The sequence below is a fragment of the Ovis aries genome, chromosome 1 (assembly GCF_016772045.2).
Source record: "Ovis aries strain OAR_USU_Benz2616 breed Rambouillet chromosome 1, ARS-UI_Ramb_v3.0, whole genome shotgun sequence".
Taxonomy (NCBI): domain Eukaryota; kingdom Metazoa; phylum Chordata; class Mammalia; order Artiodactyla; family Bovidae; genus Ovis; species Ovis aries.
The window spans coordinates 62,632,357-62,645,343 of NC_056054.1; the positions used below are offsets into that span (position 1 = coordinate 62,632,357).

At 46.1% G+C, this 12,987-nt stretch overlaps 1 protein-coding gene and 1 long non-coding RNA gene across 2 annotated transcripts in view; one reads left to right on the forward strand and one right to left on the reverse strand.

Annotated features, from left to right (window-relative positions):
- LOC132657978 (uncharacterized) overlaps positions 1-1,295 on the reverse strand; it is a 100,541-nt gene extending 99,246 nt beyond the window's left edge. The window contains exon 1 of the long non-coding RNA XR_009596824.1: positions 1,054-1,295. This is a non-coding gene — a long non-coding RNA (uncharacterized LOC132657978). The remainder of the gene's footprint in view (positions 1-1,053) is intronic.
- Positions 1,296-3,711: 2,416 nt separating this feature from the next.
- CCN1 (cellular communication network factor 1) lies at positions 3,712-6,612 on the forward strand. Its single transcript, XM_012175059.4, has 5 exons — positions 3,712-3,990; positions 4,287-4,500; positions 4,856-5,212; positions 5,334-5,545; positions 5,659-6,612. Exons 1-5 carry the CDS (start codon positions 3,928-3,930, stop codon positions 5,959-5,961), a joined length of 1,149 nt encoding a protein of 382 aa, XP_012030449.3. The 5' UTR covers positions 3,712-3,927; the 3' UTR covers positions 5,962-6,612.
- Positions 6,613-12,987: the final 6,375 nt, after the last annotated feature.

Genomic DNA, 12,987 nt, shown 5'->3' on the forward strand with positions numbered 1-12,987 from the left:
CCGGGTCCAGCTCCTAAGGCCGCCGCCGTCGCCTCCGCCCCGCAGAGCTGGATGACGGAGTCTTGAAAGACTTTCACCAAATATGGGCTGGGGCTGGAAACGTCCTGCGGCGCGCGCCGCCGGAAACCTCTAGTCCTGGCGACCGCGGTGACTTCGGGCGCGCGGGCCGGGCAGCCGGCAGGGGGCAGCGGGCGGCAGGCGGCCGGGCGCTTCCCGGTGCTCGGCCCAGGATCTCTCCCTTCCCCATAACCCTCTTGCCGCGCGGCCCCTACTCGCTGTCTCTGCAGAGGTGCGGGGGACAGCCGAGGCCTTCCCAGCACCATTACCACTCAGTCCCTGCCCCCATCTTGCTCTCTGACTCTCCCTGAGATCTCTCGGGGTGGGCTGGGCGGTGGGGAGAGATCGAATAGCCTTAAAGCAGGCCTTTCGCTGTCACCATCAGTTGTTCTGTTCCCTAAGGTGGCTATAAAAAGTGGAGTTGTGAGACCACCGAGTGCCTGACTGTGAGGACAAATGAAAGCACACACAGAGCTCTTACAGGCACTTTTGTCGTCCAAGGCGGTGGTCCTCAGGGTGTGATTCTCCGAACCAGCGGGATCACATCACCTCGAGACTTATTTGAAACTAATTAAAACTAATTAGAAACTAAGAAACTTCTTAGAACTAATAACAAATTCTGGGGTGGGGCCAGTTAGGTCGGTCGTATAACCAGCCCTCCAGGTGAGTCTGATGCGGGCCAAAGTTGGAGAACCACTGGTCTAGGACTAGGAAACCTGAGGCGCCAGATTTAGGGTGATTATTATTCTCAGTTGCCGCCAGACAGTGAACCCTTCTTTTGGTGACCTAAAATTCCCTGGCATCAGCGGGCGAGAGACGTTCCCATCGCTCAGTCCAAAGCCAGGAGCTGAGAAGACAATCAGCCCCTTCTCCGTGCCCTGCAGCCCAAGGAAACAAGACGGCCCGTTATTCACTCTTGGGGCACCCAGAGAGGGCGGGTGGGGGGAGGAAAGAGAGCAAAAGAGCCATGCAGAAGGAGGACCGGAGGACACTTACCCATAAACGTTTGCACATTTACCCTTCAGTCTGTCAACGTGAGCCGCTCTGCCCCTCTCAGCAGAGGAGGCGAGAAGGCAACGGGACGTTTGGGGTTCCTGGACCTTCCTGGAACAGGACTTGAGCTGCTATTCCTCTTGTTTGATACTGTCGTTTACTAGCAGTGGAACCAGGACAAGGTATAGGGAAAGGCTGTGCACATAGGTTACTCCTGTCTCTCCTTCCGCGTCCTGGCCCTGTTTGCTCCGGCTTCCCACCCACTCCCACAACACACCCCCTGCTTTAAATGGGCAGCTGGCGGTGAGGTTCTGTAAGCTTCTCCTCTGAGGCAAACTCATCCTCCAAGATTCCCCAGATGAAATCCAGAAACAAACCCACACACTCTTGTTAGAAAACTTTAATCTGATTTTTAATGGAATCTCTGGAATGGTGTGTTTGTGAATGCTGTGCTGCACATTGACTCTCCCTGAGCTCCCCCTTGCCCCCACCCCCTATACAACTTCCATAAAGGAACAAGGTGTATACATGAGCCAGTTGGATCATCTGTTGTAATTTCATTTTTAAATTATGATAGATTGCATGAAAAACAAGGAATTCCAAAGAATTTCCTGCCCTGGGAACAGAAGTTAAGTCTATATTTAACAACATTTGAAGCTGTCAAGAATGCTTTGTGGTTGGATAACAGAGGCAGAAAAATGTTAAAAACGCAGGCTACTGCTATACCCAAATATGGAAATATTGTTACGTCTGGTGTCTGATTCACCATCTGGAAATACTTACAACCATGAAGTCAAATAGAAAAGACACCGCAACAGAAGCCAGGAACGCTCCACTCCATTCTCTCTCTACCGCCTCCTCCCACCCTGTACTGCATCTACTCCTAGTCACTTCATTATGGAGGAAACAATATTTAAACTCTACTACAGGAAAAAACAAAAATGCTTTCTAAATAATAACTGGTGAGTTGACTTGGATAGGGCCCAGAAAACCTGACAGTTTATTGTCTTGAAAAGTAAGACCCCCTCCCAACTAAACTTTAAAGATCCTATTCCCTCTAGTAAATGCCTCTTAGACTTCTGGAAGAGCACTTTTGAATGAATGAAACGTAACTCTTTCCTGCCACAGTTCTCTGCATTGGAGAATGTTTTCATTGAAGTAGGTCTTTATTGTGTTTATCAGTCATTCACAGAAAGTTACACTGAAGGCCTTCTTAAGCCAGACGGCTCCGTCATTTAGATTGAACAGCTCTAAACATTACAAAGGACAAGAATTTCTCCTAGAGCACATATACATGACAAACTGGAATAATTGCTGTGTATGTTTTTATGAAAATTACACAAGAAGTGTAGTTTTTGAAACTTTGAGGGAACATTTGTCAAGCACACAAATGGTTTTTGAAGTTCAAATAATTTGCTTTGTAAGGGGTCGTCTACTGAATGTGTTGCTGGTAGAAAAAGACCTTAAAATTGCCAACTTTTTTTTTTGGTTTTACTACAAAATATTACATCCTAAGACTCATTTCTCTGTACTTAGAGGGCAAAGCATTGCAATTCACTTGAAATGGGAGGCTTCTAAGTAGTCCCAGGAAAGGAGTTAAACCCCCCTGCAAAACTTTCCGTGTCAAGGAGTCTGTTTTCTCCAGAGATCCATTGGGCACAATGGTGCTGGAATCTGGTTTGATTTTGCTGTATATGCCGGTAATGATCTCAATACAAATCACTTCACGGTAGTCCTCTACGCTTCTGGCTGGCTGCTTAGTTAGCGTCGCCTCCCGCCTGCGGAGGGAGACTGGAAGGGCTTACCCGGTCTCCTGCATCCGTGAGGAAGTGTAAGACAGCCTCCCGGAGAACTCCCTGCGTTCGTTTCCTCTCGGACTTCCAACCCAGGCAGTGGGCTGGAACTTAAGTGGGAACCTCCAAAAACAAACAAGTACGACGTACCAAAAACGGGCGGGGGGTGGGGGGGAGCGGAAGAGGGAAGACCTCTGTCTGGGAATTTGCCAGACAATGGGGGAAGTAGATTTTTTTCCCCACTTCTCATTCATAAATGCCACTGCGGGTATTAATTTGCAATATATTTAACTTGGCTAATAAACACCATGCCAAAGGTTTGGGACTTGATCAGAGCATGCCTCTATGAAGTCCTCAAATAGAGTCCTGGCTCCCAGACACTCCCCCTCCTCGTTCGCTTTTCTCAGTAGATAACTTGATTCTCACCTTCGCTGTAAACTGGCAAGCAGCTCGCTGCCTTCCCGGGTGAGGGCTTCCAAGGCTGCGGGGTCAACTCGGCATCACCAAACAAAACGACTTTTGTCCCTCCCTCCATGTCCTCCCACCCTCCCAGTCCAGGCAAAGTTCTGAACTCGCCCCCCACCCCTCAGCCCTTCCACCACCATCACCATCATCAAGCCAAGAAGAGCCCTCCCCAGTAGAAGTCGTTATTTAAAGTGGAAAAAACGGAGGATTGTTTTCTTGACGGGTCCAGTACAAAAAAAAAAAAAAGTGCAACGGAGCCAGGGGAGGCGCTTGGCAGGAGCCCGCGCCAACCAGCATTCCTGAGATGTTTGAGAATTCTGGAACGCACAGACAGAGCCGACGTCACTGAAACACGCGGCGCCGCGACCGGCCGGTATAAAAGGCGGGCTCTGGGCGCTGGGGCAGACCGCGAGCGAGAGCGCCCCCGAGCAGCACCCGCGTCCTCCGCTACTCCTCGGCCAGGACCTCGGGAGAAGGACGCCCGCAAACCGCTCGCCGCCCCGGCCCTCGCCTCGCCGCCTCCCGGCCCACTACCCCAGCCGCACCGGCTCGCCCGCTGCGCTCTGGTGTGTTGGCGTCTTTGCCTCCGCGCTAGCCGGGACCCCTCCTGCGCGCCACGATGAGCTCCCGCACCGCCAGGACGCTCGCCCTCGCCGTCACCCTTCTCCACTTGGCCAGGCTGGTGAGTTCTTAGGCCACCGCTTCCCCCGTCCGTTCTTCCCCTTTCCCCGGACGACCCGCGGTCGGAAAAGCTAGACTCCAAAGTATGGGGGGGCGTTTCGGGATAGCTCTTTCTTTAAGCCGGCCCTGAAGACCTGCCGGGGGCCTCCTGGCGTTCGCCGCTGCCCAGGACGGCCGGGCTGGATGGGATCACAAACCCCCGTCGCCTGCCGCCCGGGTCAGACACCCTCGTCCCTTCCGGGGGCGCCTCTCCTGCGTACCCCGCGGAGCCTCACGCCTTTCCTCACCCCCTTCCAGGCTCTCTCCACCTGCCCCGCCGCCTGCCACTGCCCCCTGGAGGCTCCCAAGTGCGCCCCGGGAGTCGGGCTGGTCCAGGACTCCTGCGGCTGCTGTAAGGTCTGCGCCAAGCAGCTCAACGAGGACTGCAGCAAAACGGAGCCCTGCGACCACACCAAGGGGCTGGAATGCAACTTCGGCGCCAGCTCCACCGCTCTGAAGGGGATCTGCAGAGGTAAGAGGCTTGCGGTTTGGCCCCTTTTAAAAAAAATAATAGTCCTCGAAGTCCAGAAGTTTAGTAATTTTGAGACCATGTATGGTGATGCTTTGTTGTTGGTAGCTTGGCAGAAAGGCACATGATTTCAGCAGTCTGGAATGCAATTCAGTGTGTCTGGGCCCAACGAAAAGCGCATACGGAAAAGTGATTCCTGACTAACTTATTGTTCTGGCCTGGAGTCTCCGGGGAATTGTAGGAAACTTTACCATAAATTGAATTAAGCAGCAGAAAATATGTATGCGTTTCAGGCCCGCCGTAGTTTGGAATCTTACCTTTGTCCACCCCTTCCTTTCTTTTTCGGTGCTCTTTGCAGCTCAGTCGGAGGGCAGACCCTGTGAATATAACTCCAGAATCTACCAGAATGGGGAAAGTTTCCAGCCCAACTGTAAACATCAGTGCACATGTATCGACGGCGCCGTGGGCTGCATTCCTCTGTGCCCCCAAGAGCTCTCTCTCCCCAACTTGGGCTGCCCCAACCCCCGGCTGGTCAAAGTTACCGGGCAGTGCTGTGAGGAGTGGGTCTGCGATGACGACAGTGCCAAGGACCCTATGGACGACAGGGAGGGCCTCCAGGGCAAGGAGCTGGCCTTCGATGCCTCGGAGGTGGAGTTAACGAGAAACAATGAATTAATTGCAGTTGGAAAAAGCGGTTTCCTGAAGCGGCTCCCGGGTAAGTTAAGACTGCGACCTTGCACTGAACCCTATGCCTAGTCTGAAGCTTTAGAGAAATGAGAACTTGAATTTGTGTCCTTATGTCTCTGAGAACTCTTCCCTCTTGTTTGTCTGTCTAGTTTTTGGAATGGAACCTCGCATTCTTTACACCCCTTCTTCACATGGCCAGAAATGTATCGTCCAAACAACTTCGTGGTCCCAGTGCTCAAAGACCTGCGGAACTGGTATCTCCACACGCGTTACCAATGACAACCCTGAATGCCGCCTGGTGAAAGAAACCCGGATCTGTGAAGTGCGGCCTTGTGGACAGCCGGTGTACAGCAGCCTGAAAGTGAGTGCCTGCGGTGCTGTGGTGTAGACTGGTCCCCTGGGTGTAAACTGGTTGAGAAGGGACCTTCTCTTCCAAGAAAGAGAAACACTAACTTCCCTTCTCTTTTCTTACAGAAGGGCAAGAAATGCAGCAAGACCAAGAAATCCCCGGAACCGGTTCACTTTACTTACGCTGGATGTTCGAGTGTGAAGAAATACCGGCCCAAATACTGCGGTTCCTGCGTGGACGGCCGCTGCTGCACGCCTCAGCAGACCAGGACTGTCAAGATGCGGTTCCGCTGCGAAGACGGTGAAATGTTTTCCAAGAACGTCATGATGATACAGTCCTGCAGATGCAGCTACAACTGCCCGCATGCCAGCGAGGCGGCCTTCCCCTTCTACAGGCTGTTCAATGACATCCACAAGTTTAGGGACTAAATGCGACTCGGGTTTCCAGCGCAAGGGTGCACAAAGTGGGGAGAGAGGAGTGTCAGAATCACGGAGGCATGGGTGGGGGCGGCGGGGTGAAGGGACTTATGGTAGAAGGGAGGCATTGCTCATTCTTGAGTAGGATTAAGGAATTTCGAAACTGCCAGGTGTGCTGGTGCACATGGACTCTAATGCAGCTGCGATTGGAGGATACTTCGCTTCATAGTATTGGAGCACATGTTACCGCTTCATTTTGGAGCTTGTGGTGTTGATGACGTTCTGTTTTCTGTTTGTAAATTATTTGGTAAGCATATTTTTCTCTAGGCTTTTTTTCCTTTCGGTTTTACAGTTGTAAAAGGTAATTAAGATTAGTTGGACAGTTGAAACCTTCATCCTTTGACAGAAGTAAATGGGAAGGGGGTCCGTCCCTTTCTGGAGATGATACTCTGTGAGTGTCCGTGAGAGGCAGCTATCTGCACTCTAAATTGCAAACAGAAATCAGGTGTTTTAAGACTGAATGTTTTTATTTATCAAAATGTAGCTTTCGGGGAGGGAGGGGAAATGTAATACTGGAATAATTTGTAAATGATTTTAATTTTATATTCAGTGAAAAGAATTTATTTATGGAATTAATCATTTAATAAAGAAATATTTACCTAATATCTGAGTGTATGGCATTCAGTATTTTTAATGTTCAAAGCCATTGGGGACAATCTAGCTTATGCATTCAATCCCTGAAACAAGATTTACTGAGTGAGCCAGGAACTGTTCTAGTGCTTGGGATAGAGCAGGGAACTAATTTAAAAAAATCTAACAATGATTGCTTTTATAAATTCAGTAGAGAAAAACCTTGGCATTTAAAGTAATCTGTTTTAAAAACACATTGAAGCCCAGCCCTTGTACAAAGTATAAGAAGGAATCTGAAGTTAAGTTTGTGATTTAAATAATAATGCTTTATTTTCATAAGAATTCAAAGCCTAAGGGTCTCCATCACCCAAGCTCTTTGAGGTGGGTATAGTAGAGTCATTTATCATTTTAATCACTAGGTAACTGTGCACATCCCTTTAGAGAGGAGAGAAACTTTAATGAAAACAGCCCATAACTCAGGCTGCCCACATCTAAATCCATGGGCAAGATTTAAATATGGTTGGATGATGTGTTATCAGGTCACCTGTTCATATTTTTCTAATATTGTTCCTAAAACCTGGGAGAATGACTCAAAAATTCACCCGTGGTTGGGATCAGAGAAAAAAATCTTACAATCTACAGAAGTCAGTTTGTTTTCATTAAATGAATTTGAACATTGACTTGTGTTAATCCTAATAAGCCGATGATTAGGTAAACATGCTGTTAAATGCAAAGGAATGAAAGGAATTTCAAGTACTTTTCCAATAGTGTGAGGACCATGCTACCCCACCCCCTTTCCTTTTTATAATATACAATATATTGAGGCAGGAGGGAGCAGTTAGATAGAACTGGCTATTCAGAGGGTCAGAGGCTAGATGCAGTGCATTCCTAAAAGGACCTGAATTGTAGGTCTAGGAGAGGTTGAGAAGGCTGCGGCAATGTTTGTGAAAATGCTGGTAGCTAGTTTTAGAAGAATCATCTTAAGAAAGCACTGACAATAAACGTTTTATAGAGAGAAGTTTCCCTTTCATGTAAGCTTCTTGGCTCCTGTTCAAATCCATAGTGAAATACTTCGGTCTTCACTTAGTTAAGACAGTACTTGAATCTTTAGGCAACCAGAGAAGGTGCTTTAAAAGAGGAGCCGCTTCTGGGATCTTGTGAGTTTTCAAAATAGTTTAATATTGATGCTCCATTAAGATCTACAGAAAAACACTGCCTGAGCACCTGTTTTAAAGCCTTACTGAAATTCATAACTTTTCAAGTAAATGTGATGGCAAAATCTGTAGACAAAGGCCTTCACTCTTTTGACTCTGACAACGTCTTGCCTTAAATATTATAAATTTTGCCTGCTGAGTAGTCAGGTTTTCTTGCCTGAGGCATTCAAATTTTAAGGTATTTGGAAATTTGAACACCACCTGGCTCAGTCTTGGATGCAGTTAAACTTGTCAGTGCAACAGAACATGTAAAACATAATAAAGTTGTGAGGATTTTTGGTGCAATATTGTTAAACAGACATCTGAACCTCTAGGCAAAATTTATGCATTCCCAGACACCAATCCTGGTATTGTCTTCCAATATTAGAGCCCAGCAAATTGCTTCTTACATGAAGATCAAGGAGCAATATTTTATAGACCCTTTAAGTATGTAGAGAGGTAATATTTGTCCTGTGCTGTGCCTAGTTGCTCAGTCGTGTCTGATTCTCTGCAACCCCATGGACTGTAGCCCGCCAGGCTCTGCTATCCATGGGGATTCCCTAGGCAAGAATACTAGAGTGGGCTGCCATGCTCTCCTCCAGGTCTTCCCAACCCAGGGACGGAACCCAGGTCTCCTGTATTGCAGCCAGATTCTTTACCATCTGAGCAGCCAGGGAAGCCCAGTATTTGTCCGTTGAAGTTCAAATGCAAAACATACCCAGCATGGGAAATACTAGATCTTTGATCATTAAACTTATCGTAAGAAATACACTAAACGTTACACAAATGCTGATTCAATGAGTACTTAATTAATTTTAAAAAACGCCAATAGACACAAAATATTTGATTTGGCCATAGAAAAAGAGTGAAGATATTAAAAGTAATTGAGAATGAAATTATGCAATTTAGAACATATCAGTTTTATCTAGGTCTAAAATGGAACACTGCCTACTTCAAATATTGAGAAAACGAAGTAAAAAACCATGCATTGCAAATGCGAAACAGAACATATTTGTACCCTCACCACATGAGCTTCCCTGGTAGCTCAGTTGGTAAAGAAACTGCCTGCAGTTCAGGAAACCCAGGTTCAATCCTTGGGTCAGGAAGATCCTCTGGAGAAGAAATGGCAACCCACTATAGTATTCTTGCCTGGAGAATTCCATAGATAGAGGAGCCTGGCAGGCTATATAGCCCATGGGGTCGGCTAAACCACCACCACAGGTGGTAAAGATCTTATGTTGTAACCATTTTCCAGTCTAAAAGATTCTGATGTTCTTGAGCTGTTTTCTTGTTTTGTTTTTGATAGAGATGTAAGACTTGAGAGTTATAAAATGATCCCAGAATCCTAGGAATTTAGTGAATCTTAAGAAATATTCTTTAGGACATTTTATATTTCTAAAAAAAATGTCCCAACGAATGGTGGCTCAGATGGTAAAGCATCTGCCTGCAATGAGAGAGACCTGGGGGTTGAACCCGGGAAGATCCCCTGGAGAAGGAAATGGCAATCCACTCCAGTACTCTTGCCTAGAAAATTCCATGGATGGAGGAGCCTGGTGGGCTACAGTCCATGGGGTCGCAAAGAGTCGTACACGGCTGAGTGACTTCACTCAAGAAATATTCTTTGGGACATTTAGCAGGCAAAAGGAGGAGAAGGTGGCAGAGGATGAGATGGTTAGATAGCATCACCAACTCAATGGACATGAATTTGAGAAAACTCCAGGAGATGGTGAAGGACAGGAAGCCTGGCACGCTGCAGTCAGTCCATGGGGTCACAGAATCGGACGTGACTTAGTGATTGAACGACAAAATATCACAGTAAGTAGTCTCATGGTGATGATTCTCACAGAAGCACATGTGCTGTCCACTCCATAAAGAGATGCGACTGAATCAAAATTAGCAAAGTATATTTTAGTTATTTTACTAGTACAGTGACCAGATTTGATATGTTCACAACCTCTTCTCCTGCCTTCTGACACTATTTGAAAGTCACTTGAGCAATAATAGCAAGGGTCCAGTGGGACCACAATACAAAATAAAGCTGTGTTTTGGGCAGAATGGCAGATGATGTTGTAGAAAGAATCCCAGACTAGAAATTGGTAGACATGTCTTTTACACTAGCTCTGCCATTAATTTACTGGGTAAGCCTGGGTGAGTTTCTGGATTCTTCTCTCCTGTTTTAAAATGGAACTTCTCGCATTTTTGTCACCAAAAAAATTTTTTTTCATATATTCTCTTTAATACATTGACTCCTATACCTTTAAAGCTTTGCCTCCTCAAGCAACTGAATGTATGAAGCAAAACTGTTCACGTTTGTCTGTGGGCAAAAGCACTCATCTCCATGAAGCCTTTGAAAATATAAGGCCCTCTTTACTTTCTAAAGCCCTCCTGGTTATAGGATGTGGCAGTCCCTGGACCTTGCAGGTTATAGGTCCTTATTTTTTCTCTCCCTATACAGCCCCAATATCTGGACCTTTTTAAATCCCTGCCCTATAAAGCTTATTCTTTGAGACAAAGCACATTGTGATGCATGATAGTGATGCATGTGTCCTAAGAATAGAACAGACTTACTTGTAACTTTATTGCTGGTGGGAAACACTTATCCACATAAGATGTAATTCAATTAAACAAGTACTCAAGCACATTTGTTAGTACTTTACAGTTCTCATGTATTCTGCTGGTTTATTCTGAATCCACCTCTTTCTTAGTCTAGTGCAAACATCCAAATTTAAGACATTATCATCTCTTGCCTGACGTACTGGAACGGCCCCTTCACTTGTGGCATGCAGTATTTTTCAAAGGTGGCTGCAACCATGTCTTCCAACCCACATGCTGTTCAGCAGTGTGACCCTGTTGCTCTCCAAAATAGATGGGGTCTACTTCTCCATCCTCTTGGAGCTGGGTGGGCTCTTTAACCGCCTTGACCAATGAATATCTAAGAGGTCATGTGATATGGTGCTAGTTCCAAATGGTGCACTGGCTAAGTGCTCCTATTTCCTTTCTCTTCAAAAACGAGCTTCCATAAAAGGATTATAAGTACCCCGAGACTAGAAGACTGAGAAGCCCATGCCACAGGGATAGGCTTGAGAGGATGAGATGCCATGTGGAGAGAGAGGAAGATCAGGGAGCCCTTGGGTACCACATGTGTATGAAGACACGATCTTGGAAATGGACCCTCCAGCCCCAACTGCCTCATAAGCTGATGTCTTGTAAATCAGAGATGAGCTGCCTGTTGAATCTTCCCAGAATTCGTGACACATAAAATAATGAACAAACCAATATGATTATTTAAGGCCCTAAGTTTTGAGTGTTGTTTGTTACATGGCAATAGTTAACTGAAACATCACTGGTTTCCAATCTTGACCATCAGTGATCCATTTTCCTTACAGGAGCTGGAGTAATTCTTTAAAAGTGTAAATCAGAAAGAGGTCAGTCCTTGACTTAAAGGCTTGATGGCTTCCTATTGCTCTTGCAATAGGATTCAACTCCTTACTTGGCACACAGCTCCTGGTAACTTGCCTACTTCTTTCATTTACTCACCATAAGTGGAGTTTATGGTGCTCCACTTGCCCCTTCCTCTCTGAAATAAGACATGTAATTTCCTCCTCAGGACCTTTGCACTAGCTGTGTCTCTGCCCCAAATGCCCTGCTCCCTGATCTGAACTTCTTCCTGTCATGCATGTCTCAGCATCAATGCTACATTCTCAGTGACCTTCCCTCCCCACCTAGACCCAGTCTAAAGTAGTCTACAGCAAAGTTGACTGTTTTAAATGTTAATCATATCTAAAAAATACCATCAGGGTAACATCTAGACTTCTGTTCGACCCAGCAAACCATCATTGTAGTCTAGCCAAGTTAACATATAAAATTAACCATGACCGTACTTATGTCATAAAACCTTTTGGGAAGAAGAAACTAACGTCATCTCTCTAAAATGAAATGCATTTTAGCAATCAGAAAAAAGCAAAATTGTTGCTAGATATGCCTACAATCCTTCTAGGCTGGACACTGCTTGGGTATGTATGGGGGAGGGGCGCCAGCCTTGATTTTTCATTGACCAAAGGTATGGGGCACCTCAAGAAGATTTCTAGAACACTAACCCCAAGCTCCATTTCGAGCCAGCAGGATCCACCTCAACTGAAATGGATGTAGGATTCTCATAAAAGCTCTGGAGAATATTCTTCTCCAAACTTTCATAAATGTGGTAAAACACAGTCCCTTGCTTGCACACACTACCAGAAAGAAAACAAGTGCTCCATCCATTGGCTCGTCAGGCAAATCCATGGTAGCAACACCACCACATTGTGAGTGGCTATTTAACTATTCCCAACAGATTTTAAATTCTTTAAAGAGTTTTGTCAATGAATGAGTGCCAACTAAGAACAGATTGAAAGGAGTTTGAGAGCAAGCTTCCCAAACCTCCAGATCTTCATGAAGGAGAGAAAGCAAGTTTGTCCTGCCTTGCCTCATAGCAGATATCCTAAGCACATGTGTGCTAAGTCGCTCCAGTTGTGTCCGACTCTACGGGACCCTATGGATTGTAGCCTGCCAGGCTCCTCTGTCCATGGGATTCTTTAGGCAAGAGTATTGCAGAGGGTTGCCATGCTCTCCTCCAGGGAATCTTCCCAACCCAGGGGTTGAATCCGTGTCTCCTGCAATTGGCAGGTGGGTTCTTTACCACTAGTGCCACCTGGGAAGCCCAGAGGTCCTAGGCTGGTGACTCAAATAGGATTGGACAATAAATATGTTTTATTCAGCCTGCAGAGAGTTTATAAAAACTGGGATCTTCTACCAATATTTGAAAATTGAGTTTTTTTTCATTGCGTTCACCAGAGATGGATGAAGAGGTACACGTGTATTCCTGCGGCTGGCGGAACTGAAGGGCAGGCAGAGATGGTCTTTAAAAATCCAGGATCTTTCTAAAAAAGGCACAACCAGAGCACCACTTTTACTATGAAAGTGCTTCAAAAAAAGATTTTAGGCATGGAAACTCTGCATTATAAGCCCAGGAAAAAATAGAGACCACTTCATTAATTTCAACTCTGTGGGACTGTAAATAAGCCCCCACTCCCATCTTCCTTCTACCATTCCAGACTGTGTATTTTTGTGGAGAAGTTGTACCTATTCCATTTACAATATCATGTCACATTTTTCAACTGACACCGGATAAGTTGATCAAAGATATACACTGCATCCTGAACCTCTGCTGAATTTAACC

Coding starts and splice junctions, on each gene's coding strand:
- CCN1 (XM_012175059.4), top strand. CDS start 3,928: ATGAGCTCCCGCACCGCCAGGACGCTCGCCCTCGCCGTCACCCTTCTC. Junction 4,501..4,855: donor TCTGAAGGGGATCTGCAGAG/GTAAGAGGCTTG, acceptor TGCTCTTTGCAG/CTCAGTCGGAGGGCAGACCC. Junction 5,213..5,333: donor TTTCCTGAAGCGGCTCCCGG/GTAAGTTAAGAC, acceptor TTGTCTGTCTAG/TTTTTGGAATGGAACCTCGC.